The sequence below is a fragment of the Emydura macquarii genome, unplaced genomic scaffold, assembly GCF_026122565.2.
Source record: "Emydura macquarii macquarii isolate MOO-44397 ecotype Brisbane River unplaced genomic scaffold, CSIRO-AGI_Emac_v2 contig_450, whole genome shotgun sequence".
In the NCBI taxonomy this organism is placed as follows: domain Eukaryota; kingdom Metazoa; phylum Chordata; order Testudines; family Chelidae; genus Emydura; species Emydura macquarii.
In genome coordinates this window covers 12,316,995-12,335,031 of record NW_027130587.1, presented here as the reverse complement: position 1 = coordinate 12,335,031, position 18,037 = coordinate 12,316,995, and the positions used below count along the sequence as shown (strand labels likewise).

At 50.2% G+C, this 18,037-nt stretch overlaps 1 protein-coding gene across 3 annotated transcripts in view; it reads right to left on the bottom strand.

Annotated features, from left to right (window-relative positions):
* The window catches only part of CLUH (clustered mitochondria homolog), a 51,610-nt gene that overhangs the window by 16,551 nt on the left and 17,022 nt on the right, over positions 1 to 18,037 (bottom strand). For 2 of the 3 annotated variants that reach the window (XM_067538014.1, XM_067538013.1), the window contains exons 2-13: positions 14,880 to 15,070; positions 12,088 to 12,259; positions 10,874 to 11,017; positions 9,891 to 10,018; positions 9,048 to 9,202; positions 7,840 to 7,965; positions 6,041 to 6,188; positions 5,003 to 5,095; positions 3,717 to 4,411; positions 2,323 to 2,540; positions 1,340 to 1,444; positions 86 to 186 (exon numbers count right to left, since the gene is read on the bottom strand). In XM_067538014.1, the coding sequence (XP_067394115.1) occupies positions 86 to 186; positions 1,340 to 1,444; positions 2,323 to 2,540; positions 3,717 to 4,411; positions 5,003 to 5,095; positions 6,041 to 6,188; positions 7,840 to 7,965; positions 9,048 to 9,202; positions 9,891 to 10,018; positions 10,874 to 11,017; positions 12,088 to 12,259; positions 14,880 to 15,070 (2,276 nt within the window). Of the gene's footprint in view, positions 1 to 85; positions 187 to 1,339; positions 1,445 to 2,322; positions 2,541 to 3,716; positions 4,412 to 5,002; positions 5,096 to 6,040; positions 6,189 to 7,839; positions 7,966 to 9,047; positions 9,203 to 9,890; positions 10,019 to 10,873; positions 11,018 to 12,087; positions 12,260 to 14,879; positions 15,071 to 18,037 lie in introns of those variants that run through there. The other variant, XM_067538015.1, reaches the window with a different exon arrangement.

Below are 18,037 nucleotides of genomic sequence, written 5' to 3'. Positions count from 1 at the left end.
GAGAAATAATTGCACAGCTGCGCTGGCTGGCCAGCTCGGAGGCAAGATTTTATGGCGGATATCAGCCCGACCACCAATTCCTTACCAAGCCTGGGATTTGGCATGAAAGTAAGAAAGCAGCAGCATCCTTTAATAGCTGCTTCTGATCCTGCACTTCTTCTTTGCTGGACTCCGGGAAACGAACACCTAGGAAGGAAATTGAAGATCTGAGAAAAGGAAGGACAGAAAAAACCCTAAATCACAAAATATATGTACAAGAGCAGGTGGCAATAAATGGAAGTGCTTTCGCCCTTTCCTGCTTTAAAGACGCTCCTTAAGACCTATCTATTCTGTGGAGCATGTCAGCTAGAAGAACCATGACCCATGCGGCCTTTGTTCAGGCTGCTTTGCTCTGTTCTGTACCCACTCATTCTTTTAGAATGGAAACCTTAAAGACAAGAGCCCTGTCTTTGTCTGGCACGCTGTACCAATTCCAAAGCGCTGTGCACACTTACAGGGCTAAAATGAAGAGTCAGTGAAACGAGAGGGGGCATGTCTTGTCAGAAGGACTGACAAATTCTGCCAGCACTAGTAGCTCCTTCAGCTCTTCCATCTGATGGATCCTGGTTAAAATAACCTCCTTTAAGCTGCCACCCCATGCAGAGTCAGCAGCAGCCTTGACTTCCCCATCAGCATTAAAAAGGTGCTTGTGTATTTCAGCTGAACACTCCTTCTACTGCATTTATACCCAGGTGAAGATATAGGGTCAAATTCTGCCTTTGACTGTGATGCGCAGCTCCTGTTTCAGGCAATGGGAACAGGACACCCTGCCCCCCAAAAGAGAACATAGCACTCAGGAAGAGTATACAGCAGCTAAACTCTGATTTGGTCCCCAATAGACACGCACAAGGATCTGGACTCGTATGAATGTGCTGCGATCGGCTCACAACCATTCGTTTGTGATCTGCTAGAACCACCGCCTTCCCGCACTGGGGAGAATCAAATAGTGGCCATGTGACATTCCCCCCACAATTGTTTACATGGAAAATATTAGGATAGCGTTTAATGTGTTTTTTTCCCTCTTTTATTCATGTGGTCTAGCAGCTGGGGTGATGGAAAGCCAGCCCCAGGCACCCTGCCAGCATTCTTCAGACCACCAGCAAGTGTTTTGTGGACTACTGGTGGGAGACAACTCAACGTCTGCTTGGTAGCTCAAACGTGGCAAACGACTACATCGCATCTTTCTGCGCAGCAGCGTGGAGAACTCTGCACCACGCCCTGTGCCTGTCAGCGAGAGACGAAAGAGATTCCAGGCTGCTCTACACAGAACGGTTTCCAAGCCATCTCTCTGCGCCCCTACCTGGCGAGAAGATATCCGGGTTAAACCGAATGTCAAACGAGGTGTTGCTGATGGAGCCCACGGCTTTGCAGGCATTTTGAATCACCTCTCTGCTTTTGGGATCCACTGGAGAAGGAAGGAGACAGACAGACTTGGTAAAGTAACACAGATTCCAAAGGCAGCCAACAGTGGAGATTAAAGAAAGAGACAAGTTTAATTATTGAGGAGCGATGTTGCTGCTCGGCTCTGCCAAATGCTCTGTAAAGCATTTGGCAGTGCAATGTTTTTTGGGTATAGATAGAGAGCACAAAACCCAGACAAGAGCACAGAGTACGGGAGGGAAAGTGCATCTCTCCACTGCAACAAAACAAAAACACTGGGACTTTGTCGGCGGCACGATTCCCATTGATTTTGGATGGGATCCAGGTGCCTCTCCCCCTCAGCCCCATTGACAATACCAGTCTAAGTGCACAATAGCATGGCAAAGATATTCCTAATGAAAGCTACAGTATTCTCAGTATGCAGTGTTGGGAAACACCTGTTCCATCTTGTATTTAGCTGTGACATTCTGAGCACCCTTCCCAGACCCAATGAGGAGCTCTGGGCAGCTCAGAAGCCTGTCTCTCTCACCAACCGAAGTTGGTCCAATATAAGATATTATCTCGCTCATATTCTCAGTGGCATGGTCTAGGGGGCTGCAGACAGGAGACTCGCACATTCTAATCCCAGCACTGACATGGTCTCATGGTGTTTAAGGGGCGGTGGGAACACTCACCTAATCCCTGCCCAGGCATACCACAAGGGTTAATTTTATTAGCGCGTGAACAGTGCCATGTAAATACTCAAGTGCTAGTACTGGGGAAGGCAAGACACTCCAGTCTGAGGGATGGCATGTGGTCATTTATTGTCCCCCACCAACTTGAAGCCATTCTGATTAGTGATCCAATCCAAAAGTTACTGAGAGAAGTCTGGGCCATTTCTGGTGCATGGGGAGGGGTGGGTACCTGTTCTGTCATCAGATGCAATGGTCTCTGCGAGCTCTTTAACCTGATCTAATCCGTTCACGTTCTCCTCCATTTTACAGTCGTCTAATTCAGATTTCTCACTTCCCCCCGTTCCGTTCTCTGGGGAGGCCCCGTTTTCCAGCACGCTGGAGTTCTCCTGCTTGCTGGCCTTCTGCTGCATCAGCTGCAGAGCAGCCAGTTTCATGAATAAGAGATATCTACAGGAGGGGAAAGAAGAGATCTAACTGAACACAGCAGTCAGCGAAATAACCACAGATGAGCAAGACAACCAGGCTCTGCGATCACACAAAAGACTTGCCCTTTCTCTAACCGGCATCAGATCAGTGGCTAAAGACTGACTATCAGAAACCCGTCTGCAAGAGCACGCCAGAGTCCACTTCTCAGCTACCAGAGCAATACGACACCTGACCACAGACAGGACACTGGCCCTCTGCTCAGCTGCATTAACGACTGGCCTTACGGAGGCTGCATTTTTCGTTGGTCATCATTAACTGGGAAATTAACTCCCCACAGTCGGTACATTGCTTCCTGGTGGGAACCCCCTTTGCCTCCAGATTCTGATATCACAAAGTCCAGTAGCAGCACTTCCCCAAGACCCTACCAGACGGGGTTTTACCTACTTTACACGGGGCAATGACTGGCAGGACCTCGATCAGGCCTGTAACAGAGCAGTTCAGGGGAACACCTCGCTGTAGCAGGAAGTGGTGCACCTCAGCACCGAAGCTGCGTCTCAGCACAGCAACAGGGCGAGGGCTGCCCTAGCAGAGTGGAATCTAGATTCTGGCCACATGTGGTCACTGAACACCACACTGACGCCGACGTGTTAACCTCAGTGCCGCACGGCCACTCAGGTGGTTCCCAACCTCTTGCAGTTGCAACAGGGTCTGGTGCTCGTTTGTTTCCTCACCTAAACAGAAAGCTACATCAAGCAGCTGCTGCTTTCCACCCTGGAGGCTGCAGTGATCCCTGCATGTACATAACCCTTTCCTGCCTCCAAGGGGCTCCGGGAGTGTCTAAAGTGCTCGGAGATCCTTGGAAGATTGGTGTTACAGGAGCCGCATCATTCTGATCACCCTGATACTGAATGTGCAGAGAAAGAACTGGAGATTAAAAGCCGGATGTCCTTCCCTGGCTCCCCAGAACCCTTTCGGAAGCCCCCGTTTTAATCTCTCACTAGTTAAGTTTTTATAACTGCCCGTGCGGGACCAGGGGGATAAAGGGAAGAAAACATTAGCTGCACAAGAATGGAAGTTTTGCTGAGACGCTGCCGCCTGCAGGTCCTGCGGCGTCTCCGGAACAATCCAGCATGCGTTCTGGCCTCTGTCAACGTCACCCCGGAGGGCGGGGTGGGACAGAAAGTCTGCTCAGCTCACCTGTGCTCCACAAAGGCATCAACCAGCTCCTGCCTGAGGCAACAAAGCTTGTGTCTGTGCTGCTTGGGGAAGCCCATTTTCTGACATTCTTCCGGCATCTCCTCCCCTGGGATAGGCAAAAAGTTCAGGTCGGGGGGGAAGGTGCGGAGCAGGTCAAGGATGTAGTGGCGTCCGTCGTTGCCAATGATGCCCTTGCACTCCACGGACGAGCACAGCTCCACCTCCTCGTTCTTGTCGTTCAGAACTTTGTGCTTCTGGATCTTAAGGGGCCTGCTGGTTTTCTCCAGCAGCTCCAGGTACTTGGGGTGTGAGACCACCGTCTTGCCAAAGTCTATCGACCCGTATATGACGCTCTGCTCCTGCTCCCGTTCCAAGATCCCCGGGATAATGGACTGTGCCGTTACCCTGTAACCTCTGTAATCCACCACCACGGTCCCCAGCGTGTACAGCCCCTCCACGTCCACCGCGTTATAGGTCCGCACCCCGTTGAGGTCGTTGGTGGGGGCCACGTAGGCGGCGACGTCTCCCCCGAAGTCCTTGTAGTGGTCGCGGACGTCAAAGCCCAGGCTGAAGAAAATGTTGTTCCAGATGAACATCTGCATCTTGGTCTCCTCACTGGGATTGATGGCCATGACATTGCCGTCGATGACGGCCATGGCTCCTCTGGTAGCGGCTGCAGTGAAGTCGCTGTGAACCTGAGCATGGAAGGGAAGCATGAAGGCAGTCATGAGAGAGAGCTGGGTAAAGAGACAAGGCTCCCCGCTGCCCCTGTCGTCCCAGCACCTGCTCGCTCATCTCCTCGGCCACCACCTCACGATTACCCACGGCAAACAGGCCGGTTTCCACCCTCGCAAAGTCTGGCTGATACTTCAAACTAAATACCTTACGGACCGGGCCCAGTTTCTTCGGCTTCAGTTTGGCCGCTTGGGTGCTACGGTGGGAAACTACCTGACCCACGGGACTAGGTCAGGCGCTAATCCCTGACCCGCCCTGTCAAAAGAAGTTCGGGCGGCATACAGCAGCCGCTGCGCCTGGCAGGGAGGAGCCTGTGTCGCGGCTGGCAGGGCAGGGAGATCAGGTCTCTCCCAGCAGCTTGGGAGATGGAGAAAAAGATGAAGACAAAGCTCCTGGTCCTCATCTCAGAAGCCTCTAGCAAAGCATCTGGGTTTATAAAGATTAAACCAACATACCCGAGTGAAGCGCTCAGTCAACCCAGGGTGGGGCTCTAACTGGACTGGGAATGGATTACCTACAACGTGTGTCTAATCCCCCTGCCCCAAGATTACCTTGAAAATGGCCCGTTCTCTCAGCAGCCTCTCTGGCAGGTTCTTGCGCGGTAGCTCGCGTGTGGTTTGCAACTCCTCGTTCCAGTCTCTGGTCTGAAAGGGGCAAGCCACAGGTGAGACAGGGCAGGGGGCAGGTTGGCGGTTATCGTTTATGTGCTAGTTTGCATCCCCCACTCCAGATTAGACAGACAAACGAAGTCAGAGCGGCATGGCATTTAAGAAGAAATTCAAACAGCAGCAGCGGCAAAACGCTCACAACTGAAGTTCATTTAAACTGCAAGTTGTGATAGGTCTCGCATTGCTCCGGATACACAGTGCAGCTTAGGGGATTTCACAGGAATGGGATGCTGAATTAATTAGCCAGCGTCCTGAGATTTAGTTACATTACAAATGGGCAGAGAATCAAAATTTTGCAACTCTAACGAACTTCCAACATTCTTCGGACCAGAGCCGTCAATCGTAAATCTAACACCTGACGGCTGTGTCAGGAGAAGCACTCAGAGCTACTTTTGAGGGAGAACTAGCCAGTCATTCAGGTCCTGATCTGCAGAGAGTTCTGCAGAAGTCTAATTTTGTGCACTGAAAGTAGTTTTGCTGACGTCAGTGGGATTACTCACAGTTGAGTAAAGCTGAACATGGGTATAAATCTTTGCAAGATCAGGGCCTGAACCTTTGGGGAAGAAAAACCACACGTGCTGCAAAAGATACTTCTCAAACGATGTCCAGGTGCAAGCAAAGTTATGATCTGAGCTGCAAAATAATTCTACTCAGGTGGCAGAACAGGAGGCAAATTTCGTGGCTGGAGAAGGCAGCTAGATTGTCAGGAGCCCTGGCTCTGAGACACCCCTGGCACAAGACACTTGGCAGCTGTGTGTCTCAATCCCGCCAACCGCAAGATGAGGATATTCATTCTCCCCACCTCACACGGATGCCGGGAGGTTGTAACTCCTTGGTAAGCAATTTTCAGTTCTCTTTATGCAAGGCAGTAAGAGTATGATCGTCATCATCAACAGTAATACAGAGTGCAGCTAGATCTACCTGTCCAGGGATGTGCTCTTCGTAACCCAGCCTCGAAGTATAAGCATCTTCTGCCCTCACGCAGTCCATGGCGTGCTCTGCCTGCGGGGCCGTCCAACTGTACACCTGGAAGGGGGTGGCTATCCTTTCAAAGGGGTGTCTCTGAACCCTAGGCAGGAGTTCACAGCTATCAGATTATTTCCACTGAAGGAAGCTTTAGATTTGGAGAACACAACAAGAATTCTCCTCCTCCCCAACAAAAGCTCATGAACAAGAACCGACATCAGCCAGCCAGTCCTACAAAGGGAACACAACCAGCTCGGCAGTTATAAGAAATGTCATCTGATCTATATCAGTGCTCAGAATTGGCCATTTCCTTAAAAACTGGCTTAAAGCCCAACGGCAACCTGGAGAATAAACCGGGCTTTGGTACATTTAATTCAGTCTTTTTCTTGGAACCAAGATAGCTTTTGTGTGGAGGAAATTCTCCAGTCCCCCCGACACACACGCCTCCCCACCATCTTACAGCTGTGATAATTCAAGCTAGTTCTGTATGTCAGAGCTAGGATTTTGCTCGTGCTAAGCCTTGGCCCATATGGATTGTGTTCTAAAATAGAGCATATTCACCAGTGAAGCGAAAAAGCGAGGCTCACCTAATGGCCTTTTGTGTAGCTTCTCTGCTCTCAGCAGGTGTCAGAATCCCATCTGTACTCATTTCTGGCTCAACAGGCTAACCATTTCTTAAATGGCCAGATAGTCACAGTGGTGGGTTTCAGGCCACGGCTAATTTCTAGCCTTCGTATAGTGTCACTTTCATCTACTTAATGAGACCAGATGCTGGATTTTTGAAAGCCATACAATTGTGCCTGTCAATTTATATCCTGCAGAGTCCAGGCAGTTCATTAAGTGGACTCTCCAAAGAATGGCAGGTTTTGTTTGGGAGCAGAGTAAGTGGGTCCCTGTAGCAAGTACAGGGGGTATAAAACAATCAGCGAGTGTAATAATAAAAAATAAAAGTTAGACAATTACAGGAAATTCACACGTGTGTGTGTTTGCAGGTTTGTAATGGACAGGGGAGGAGTTATTTTAAACAAAATCACCGTGTGATACTTTTCCTCCTATTCTACCGGTTTTAGTCTTATTTCTTTATGCCAGTGCAAGAACACCTACTGATTAGGGCAATCAAGGACTGTTACAGAGCTCAGCGGCACATTATATTAACTCTTTGGTGACTGGGTAGGCATGCCAATTATAAGAAGGTATCTGTTCCAGGTCACGCAAACAACTGCAGATTCTGGAGGGCATTTGTTCCTCCTGTCCCACTCTTACTGGAGGTTAAGCTCCCAAGGAAAAAAGAAAAGGCGTCTCTTTCCCATCCATTCCTGGGAACCCAACCCTGTACACAAGCACGGACATTAGGTTTCTGATCAGTGCCGTGACAAGAAATGTAGAAGTTCCAGCCACAATGCACATCACATGGAAAAATTATTCCCCTCTTGATTTACGAACCACCCATTTGTGCTAATATGTTTACATGCTCTCAGGGAGAATTGTCTAATGGTTTCAGGAAAAACTATCAAGGGGGATGAGGTGTCAGGACTCCTGGGTTCCACGCACCGCTCTGTCAGTGACTTGCTGAGTAACCCAGGGCAAATCACTTTCTGAATGAAGCAGAGAATGTTGCAGTCAACACCTGGCTTTATGAGACAGACAGCACCATCCAATCCCCTTGACAGCCAGCCAAATATCTGAGTCTCACACCGTGCAATTTAACCAATTGGAACACCCAAGGCAACTAAACATGGAAATACTGCTGCTACCGTTTCTTCTGCAGCGTTGAGAAGTTTTTTTTGAAGGTCGGGCTGATCTGGTTAAGGAGTTCCACCAGGGAATGACTGAGAAAACTGGGATTGGCAGGTTTAGGATTGAAATTGTATGCTGTCGACCTGTAAAGAGAAAGAAGCTCTTGTTATGTCAGAGATAAAAATAGCACACTCTTGTCAAGATAAGGCAGCAGCATTTCGGCAGCTTTTAATTTACACAATGTATGAAATGGCTCAACATGAAGGAAAAAAACCCACAGGATTTGCAAAATAGAGACCTTTATGACATATTCTCTACCCAGTCGGATAGGCTGTAACAGGCTCCTTTGAGAACCAGAAAGTCCCTCCACTTAAAAACACAATCAGCATTCTTCAGCCCACATCCTGACAGATGGGGCAGCAAATCTTGCCTGGAATCTTGCCACTATCAGATTCTAATGGGGTTATGTTGTCTCTTCCAGCTTGAAGAGTGGATTTCACAGGGCAGAGCTTCTCCAGTGTTTTGATCATATGGATCACTGGTCTCAGTAGCTCTCCCTCCCTCTGAAGGGCAACAGGACACAGACACGCTCAACTTTTATGTTCTCTTCCTTAGCAAAGGGTTTTTTGTTCTAGTTTTGACTGCAATTTTTTCCATGAATCATGATCTTACAATCTTCCAACCCATCAGTTACGTTCGCCAAGGAGATGAGCTAGCCTTGCAAAATTCTGCTCACCTACAGCAAGTACAACCCAATCAGAATATTACTATATTTATTATTTGCATTAACGTAGCACTTAGGAGCCCGAGTCACGGCTCTCATTATTTAACACCATCTACAGTCATGGTAAAGGGTGGGCAAATAGAATCCACGTGTGGGCCGGTGAACTGCTAGATTTTGCAAGGCTGGGGTCAAACATACGTTTCAGGGCATAAGATGACCACCACAGGGGTCAGGAAGGAATTGCCTCCCATTTCAAACAGCACTGCACAATTAGCTTGGAGCAGAATAGGAAGTGTTACCTTCTTCTAACGCGCCAGGCAGTTGTCTACTGCTGAGGAAGGATACCAGGCTTGACCCAATAGGCACTGCCATACTGGACTGAGCTAGGATCTTGCATAAATGCTGAATTATATTAGGTTACTCACTACCAAGACGAAGACACACTTCATTTTAAGGAATGCAAACTATCTTGGGGAGAGGACGAGTGTCTTGTTTACTCACTGATTCAGGTAAAATCCTCTGGTGGAGGCAGTGATACTAACGTGTCGATCTTCCACAGTGATGACGCACAGATACATGAGGTCCCCGTGCATTTTCCGGTTGCCAGGTGGGGGGTTCCAGCCACTCATGGTCAAGACTTTTAGGCACTGCAAAGGCTGAGAAGCACACAGCACGAGCCCTTCCATCAGTCCTGATACCCCATCTCAAAACACACTTCACGTGGTTAGAATGCACACACTTCCACACGCAAGTTCGATCACGGACACAGACACCCATCGGCAGACACCCCTCCCTGGTCCCAGGACCGGTGCTTGCCAAGTTATCGGTGCTGAAAGTACAGGCAAACTAAGCACTTGGCAAGCCTTTCCCACGTGATAATTTACATCTCACACCCACGCATCAGAGCGCAGCTCTGTAGCCCCAGCTGAAGACCAGTCCCTCCATGGCGTTAGACAGCACAAGGCATGGATTTCTTGACGCAACGGTTTTCAAAACAGCAGCTGCTAAAGCCGCGCTGGAATGCAAGGGGGAAGGTTTGGGAAGCACCAGTGTAACTAGACTAAAGCGATTTGAAATCCCAGTCTCCTAGAATTCGCATGGGGTAGAAACAAAAGCTCTGCCTCCCACCCCACGCCTTTCAAGAAGACGGGTCGCTGCTGTAAAGCAGTTCGTGTGCAAAACACTGGACCTTAAACTTTATGCCTTTGGCCTAGCAGTGTTAGTTCTTCAGGCACTGATCCAGGGCAAGTCCCAAAGTTCACTTCAGTACAACCACCAATCCCCGACCGTGTCCCTTCCAGGGGGGTCCGGACAGCCACCTTCAAAGACGCAAAACAACTCTACCTTCCAGTCTCTGTTCTGGGGCTGGAGGGCACAGAGGGGTCTCTCCTTGCCACTAGGCAGGATATGTTCAGGGGGGGTGCAGTCAATTTGTTCCATCTCAGTGCCTTTCTTCTTCCGTTTTCCACTGTCTAAACAAACAGACAGACAGATCAGGGCTGAAACAGTGACTGCCTGGCAGCGTGCAGTGCAGCATCTTCCACATGGGATTCTTTTCCTTGCCTCCCCCTCCAGGATCGACCCCCTCGGTTCGGTCTCTCAGAACTACACTTTAGCTGCCCCAACCGTGTAAACAACCGGCAGCTCCCCCCCCTTCCACCCTGCCATTAGCACGAGAGCAGGAGGTGGTTTTTATTACGCATTCAGTTTGCAAAGTGGCCTAAAGGAGTTAAGACGTTTAACTCCTGTTGAAAGTCGTCTTGAGCACCGCTGAAAGGATCTTTGAAAGGTTACCTCTGCCTTCTAAGCTGCTGTGTCCAGAAATAATATCATCTACCTTTCCGATGCGCTTCTCAACACAGAAAACATCCCAGCATGAATATAATTAGGTCTGGACAGATTAGATTTTAATCGGGAAACATCCATTTCACCCCACGCACTGTAACCATCAGAACAATATTTCCAGCAATAATAATAAAAATTTACAGACAGGCAAAGAAAGAAAAATGATGCTTTAGAGCCCATTAGAATCTGATTTAAGGATATATACTTCGTGTATTTTGACATAGGATGGTGACCATTTGTGTTTAAACCAGGAAACGCATGGTCGGGACGCCACATCCTGGATCCCCACTGCCTGACAATGATTTAGATCAGGAAGGCGTGTTGAGAAATGCTCAGAATTTTACCCCAGGCCCCATTGATACAGGGCTTCCATTCATTAAACCAAGAGCTTTAACCGAGCGAGCAGTCAGCGTGGTGGCACGGCTGCATTTTCTACTGCACCGGAGGGGTTTGTCACACCAGGGGAGCCTTTTGTGCCATACCTCCTAGGTCTCCTTCAGTGAAGACGCTCAGGAAGGAGAGTGAATTGCAGTCCACGCCATTGAAAGCATCTGACGGGTCAAGGCTCTTCAGAAGGTCCCGAATGTGACGCACGTGTATCCTGGCTTCCCGCACCGTGTAGGGCTCTGATCATCAGAAGGGAGAGACAGAGTCTCAGAATCACAACAGTTTACTCCCTTAACACCCACTGTGGCTATCAACGGTCTTTACACACACGCAGGGCTAACGTCCAGGGAGTTCAGCCAGGGATTCATTTCACGCACTTCGTTTCACAGCCGTTCTCCTGCCTAAGTCGCTCGTCCTTACTGAGGAACTTGTTAAAAGCACGAAGAGCAACCGGCAAATCACCATCAACTGGCTTGATGGTGCAGCGTAACAAGGCACCTCTGTCTGTGTGTAGGTCTCACACACTGCCCTATGTAACCCGTAAGCTTTCTGTGCTAGAAAGAGGCATCCAGGAACCTTTCTTGGGAAGCAAATAAAGTCCACGAGCCTAAACTCCAAGGACCAGGTTCTTTAAAAGATGACACCGCATGGAATTAGACTCCCCACTGTTCTGCCGGCGTGTTCTGCTCTAGGTAGAGGGGGGCAGCCATTACGTGACATTTTCCCCTGGATACCTGGTGTATTTGGCTGAAGCTCACTGGACACAGATGTACCCCCAACTGTGCAGTGGCTGTCCTCCCCCGGCCTGCTTGCTTTACATTATCAACCTCACCTTTCGTGGATGCTACCTGGGAGTCCGTGGTCTGCAGGTTACCTAGCCCTTCACCTGCAGGCTAATGATGCAAACCCAGCCCAGACTGGTGGCGACACAGAGTTACTCCCACCCCGGTGAATGCTCAGTGGCCTGCATGAAATAAGTTCAATCTCAGTCCAGTCCCCAGCCATGGAGAGAGGTCACATTGCAAGAACCACCTCCACAACTGACATTCCTGTGGCCTGTCACCAGAGGGGCCTAGGAGTGAACGGGCCCTGGAGACTCAGCTACCCTCTGAACATGGGGATTGGTCCTGACAAGGGAGGACTAAAGGCTAGGAGGCAGCAGTGGTTGGTGGAGGCCCCCCCCACATCTCCAGAGATGTCAGTCCAGGACCTTGCCCTCACTGGCACCAAGTCCGTAGGAAGACAATCCAGAGGTTTAATTTTTCTATCACTCAAACTATTCCCCTGGCCCCAAGCGTATAGGACGTGCCTTCAACTACTTTCAGCACCGACCCCTCCTGCAGCCCTTCAATGGTTTTCAGCTCAGCAAAGTTATCCAGGACGTTCCCATCCAGCTGCAGAGAGAAGCAGGTCCGGTGGCAGGTGTCCTCTCTGTCCATCAGCACTTGGTGGATCTCCTGCACCATCTCTTGGGGAGAGACCTTATTGAAAAAAACAAACAACAACAACACACAAGTTACACTCTCAGCTCCACCTTCCTCCTGTCCCTGTGCCCAAACCGCATCCGGAAAGGACATGACGGCTAGACGGGGGTTAGACGTGTCTCTGCCACTCTCGTTACCAATGCAGCATGCCAGCAAGTTATTAGATTTTTGCATTTCAAGGGATGTCTCCACAGGGAGTGCGGACACGGAGCACTGCTTTGTAGCAGGCGTGGTCTCTCCACAGCCTGCCCCTTTGTGGTGCAGGCGGTGATGGCGTTAGCACACTTGTGGGCCCTCTGCACTCTCAGGAGTTTGGGGAGATAGGATTTAATCCTCCCTGTATGCTCTCTTGGACTTGGTGGAGGGGGGAAAAACATTCCCCCATTGCTCTGCTTCTCCTCTAACCCCCCAAAGATATCAGCCAATGAGGTTCTGATGCATGGAACCACGCAGCGGTGCACATAGGATACTGGGCATCTATGGCTAGATAGCAGTGAAGGAACGGAAAAGAGTAGACAAGGGAATATTCCAACAATATTAAGCCGGGGGGGGGGGGGGGGGGGGGCAGATTTTTAAGGATGTAAGTGGCAAAATGGAGAATTGGGAACAGATGCTCTTTCCCCATCTAATCCGCTTTGCCTACACAACAATGTGCTATGCATGTACAGCCCACACTGCATCTTGGGGGAGATTCAGTCTTCAAGCATGCAGCTCCAGCAACAGAAAAAGCCGTCTTGATTCGCATGGCTAGCCTGCCGAGGCTCCTCTCGAACCCTTCTGCCACGTTTCAAACGTCATTTAGGCCATTCTTGAGCTCTGCAAACCCAGGATGGTTTACATAAGCTGCATAGCCGGCTATTATTAGCCTATTCAAACCAACAGACAAAAGGAATTAAAGGAAAAAGGAGCCATGCTCAGATTCATTTGGTTCTGCTGGGGAGATCATTAACTGGTCACGGGTCGTTACAGTTTTCCCTTCATTTAGAGGCTCAGGCACCTCCAGAAAAAACTTTTCCTAGGCTGTTTTCAGTCAAGCATCGTGCCAAAGTGTAACGGCGGCCACGCACCTCACAGCCCACCCTGATCTGCTTGGACACACATTTGTCCACGGATCACACGCTGGCAGATTCATCAAAACTCTCGTAACAAAGATGAGCTTCTGTAATTCCTCTGTCCTTCAAGCCAGAAGCAGGAACTCACCTTCATTTGTGCACGCAGCCTACCACCTTCCCAGAAGTATCTACCCAGAATCCTAGGGAAACGAGCAGCTTGCCCTCTCGAGACCCAAAACCAAAGAAGTTATGGATTTTCATCCCTCTCCGGGGTGTGGGGGACCTGCAGTGAGGCTACCCGTCAATAGGGACCGGCCCACTTTCCACAACCTCCTTGGCACTTTGCTGGAGCAAGGCCGAGGAGCCTCCTCCACCTCACAGCAGCTCTTCCCTTCTCATCCAGCCAGGAAAGGCAGCCCGGCTCTGACAGCTAGAACAGCCGGCTGTTCAACCCAACAAGCTCAGCCTGACTGTGCCGCCCGTGATCTCACGTTGCCTCTACAAGCTCAGGACCTTGGATTTTTAACCTGGGATCCCGCTGTGCATGGCTGGAAACACAGCAACACTGGACAAGAGCAGATGGGAGAGAACACGCATGTGTGAACGGAGAGGGGGGAAGAAGGCGAGGACGAGGAACTCTTGGGCTGCCCCACCAGACGACACAAAAGCCACTGCTCACACCGACAGGGGTGGAAGGTGCGGTCGTAGGAAGGCACCAGGTACTAGAAGGAAAGGCACACTGCTGTAGGCATTCTAGGACATACGGCCACATCTCCCCAACTCCACTGGCTTCCTGTTTGTTTCAGGATCCAGTGCACATTACCCTCCTTCTTGTCAACGGAGCCTCCACAGGCTTGCCCCAGCCAGCCTCCAAGACTGCTTCTCCCTTTGCTTGTCCAGCCTCCTTTCTTTCCCTTTACCTCGTCTCAGCAGCTCTGTGTCACTCGCCTCAGGCAAGATTTGAAAAGGGAGCAGGCAAACAGCCAGCCAGAGAGAGAAAGGAGTCTTTGTGGCCATGAGATGCTAGCTAAGGGTCATTATTAAATGTAACTGCCTTCCTGCAAGTGCAGCTCTGCCAAAACACAGCTGGCCCGTCAGTCAGCTGTTCTTTCCCCTTCACTGTTTGGGAGGGAAGGTGGGATGTGCGTGTATCTACCTCAAAGGCTGCTGGTTAGCTTTTGCCATGCAATGTGTGGCGATGTAGCTAGATCTCAAGTTCTAATCCCAGCCCTGACACGGCTTCCCTAGGGCAAGCGATTGAATGTCTCTCTTGCTCCCTCCTCCCCTCATACCTAGGGATAATGTCGTACCTACCTTCCTCCCTCACACAGGAGTGCTGAGAGGATTAAGTAGTCGGCGTTCGTAACAGTGCTTTGAAGATCAGTTTTCCAGGTGTCATGCTATAATGCAGGCATAAATGATTACCACGCATGCCAGCAAGTGGCAGCCAATCAAGGCGCAGGCACCTTTTCCAGTCTGTCTTTCCAGCCGTCTTTCTCTCCCATTCTCCCCTTAACTAGTTCTGAACCAGCTGTTGTCACCGCAGCTCCTGAAGACGCACTCACCTGCAGGGAAAAGGGTTCTATCCCCGGCGCGCAGATCTTGACGGTGAAGCCGGTGTCCTGTATGACGATAACTTCCTGGTCGTTCCCATCTTCCCCTGGGTCAGCCTCCTCGTGCCCGTTCTGCCTGCTCTCTTCCTGGAGGGGCTTGTGCGAGTCGTCCCCGTTCATTAAAGCCATTGCAGACGGGCGTTCTAGTCACAATGTGGGAGAGAGGGAAACAGAGATTTAGCTGGGGCCCAAACAATGAAGCTAGTCCTCCTGGTTTGCTTAACATGCCAGCGTACCACACGCTGGGGACCTCCACTTCAAAGATGTAAACAATCGGTGGTTTAAAAAAAAGTCCAAGTCACTAAATTCCCCCCCCCCCCCCCCCCCGTTCAATTGGTGTTTAAGAGACCTAAGCGTGCCATGCCTTACCTCTTGTGTAAGCAGCACCCTTTCGCTTGCCCGAGGGGTGCACATCTCCCAAAAAGGACAGAATCGGTAGGGGAAAACGAAACGGGCAGACTGGCTCAGCATAGAACACATTCACTTCAATTTTGAGAACCTTCTTAATTAAAGGAGATGGGTGTGTGGCGCTTTGTGGCCCGAGGGCAGCGGTAACCCGTGCACCAACAAGTTACATGGGTTTTTACATACCTTCCCTTGCTCTCTTGTTCAAGGGGGGGAGGGAGGGAGGGGAGAGGAAAGGGCCGTTGTGTGGCTAACCGGCATGTCACATGGAGCCCAGCTACTTCACAGAAACACAAAACAGCTCCCACGCCCGGGTGTGTCAGGCATCTCTCTACATTTTAAAAAATGCTTCGCAGGTGTCTTGCAGTACGGGGAGAGGAGCTTTGCCCAAGTGCTGCTTCAAGAAAAACACTTCAGTTGCCACGTTAAAAATGAAATAACGTGTTGTTTTGCAGTTCTTCCATACTCACTAGGGTGCTGTTGCATGGACACAGCAAGATTTTCTTATTCAATGAAAATCAACAAGATACAGAAGCTGTTGGCAGCGTGATAATGGCAGTGATCATCTGTTCAAGATCTATACTGCGGTGGACCTGTCTCCTAAAGTCATATGAAATCCCTATGGCTCAATAATTTAAATGAGACTGAGCAGAACACTGGGGAACGTGCTATCAGGAGAAGCTGTCATGAAGGAAGGGCTGGCCTGGCCTATCTAATAATAGAGATGGTTGGAACCTTCTACACCAAATTTTATTTCGTCAAAATACACTGTTTCCTCCAAGCTGAAAGTTTTTGCAAGTTGCACAGAAGTCTCAGTAAAGTTTTCATCAGGACAGTTTAAGGCGAGACACACTCACTTTGTAGCCTTGTGGCTAAGAACAGTGGCCTTGGATGTGTGAGACCCGAGTACTAGTCCTGCTCTGCTGGATTCAGAGTGACCTGGGATGAAAAATAATTCTGTTCCGGTGCTCTCCCTACCACGACACAGACAGACCCCCTTCCCACATCAAAAAGTGCCTTTCTTGCAAAAAAAAGTTCATAAGTTTTTTTTCTTTGTTCCAATACAGAACTAACAGGTCTTTTACATTTCTATTGCTTCGAGGGAGGTTTCTGTCTCATCCCCAGCTGCACTTCTGGGTACAGGGCAGCATTCACCTAAACTCCTTTAGCATGCTGCTCCATTTTTGTAGATGATTCAGGTGAACACAAGCATTGTGACCCAAATACACATCCGTGAGAATCAGCCAAAGCACCAACTCCTTCTGCAGCCCCAAGGTGGTCATGTAATCCCTGTGTCTCTCACTTTCACCATCTGGAGAACGGGGATAAAAATATTGACGTGCCTGCCTCTTGAAGGTGTTAAGTAACTAACGCCAGCAAAGCACTGAGCGTTCCCTTCCGTATGATTACTGTTCTGGTATTATGGCCCTGGATGAAGATCATTAATAATTTATTGGCCTCCTATCTGCAGGTGACTGTCCAGGCCGAATTACAACAGGGAGAAGGTGCGAGAAATCTGACAGGAAACAATGTCTCCCTGTCCAATGGGACTGGGTAAACAGCAGAGCTGCTTTAACAGCCTCTGGGGCCATCAGCAGTGGCTGCACGGACGCTAATGTTTAGTGTCCCTCTGTTCATGTCTCCCGTGCGTGCCGTGGAGTTCTCTGACAAACACATGAGCAGAGCAGACCAAAGGCCCCACCATGATTCTAGCAAGCCCAAGCCATGCTGGGAAAGAGGAACAGACGCTCTGCCAAGCAAAGGGGCCCTGAGAGGCCGTGTCTTTGAAAAGCACATCCCCAGAGCCCTGGGGAGAGGTTCTCTTTGTTACACCTATACAGCAGGTGCTGCCGGAGCTCCTGTCAGACAACCTGCTGCACATGGGGATGAGGGTTACCTGGACATGCTACCTCTGGGGTGACAGCACTAGCCCTCCCCTCCCACACGCCCCAGAAGTCAGGCTCCGGCTGGACCCTGCCTGGGTGCAAAAGGAGGGGGACGTGTAAGTGGGGAGGTGGGGTTTAGTCCGAAGCGTGCCACGATGGGCATCATGCACAACAGGGGAACGTTCACTCGGGGCAGCAGCTGGGGGTCACCAGACGTACCAACGTGTCTTTATGCTCTTCCACCCAGCAGCCATCCTGAAACTCTCGCTTGCAGCCCCGGCCAACCATATGGACTGAGTGCAGCAGGCCCGGCTCCATCCCCTCGCACCAGGATCCCACTGATGCTATAATCAACCCAACACTTGCTGCTCTGTGCGTGCCTACCTCCCACTAGCCCCGCCGAGGAGCTGTGTGCGAGGAGGCATCCCACCCAAGCGGACCCACCCAAGATGCCTCGTTTGGACAGAACGGCCACTCCTGCACCACAGTCCACAGACAGGAACACGGCCAACTGGCATTCTCCAACATTGCCACCTTTTTTCCACAGCTACAAAGGCGGGAAACAAGTCAAATGTAAACACTTCTAAGTTCCCGGCAAGTCAGTGAAGTTCCCCCTAAGAAGCAAGTGGAAATTAACTGACGGGCACAGAGGTGGGCAGTTCTATAGACAGGCAGGCCATCCATTTTCCTGCTAGGTTTTTTTTGCTAAAGCAGCATGGGCTAACAAAGGCTGAAAGCCAGGACGACCCTGGCTTCAAGCGTAAACTGAGCAACACCTACTGGTCATGCATAAGTGCTATAAACACCCATCGACTCACG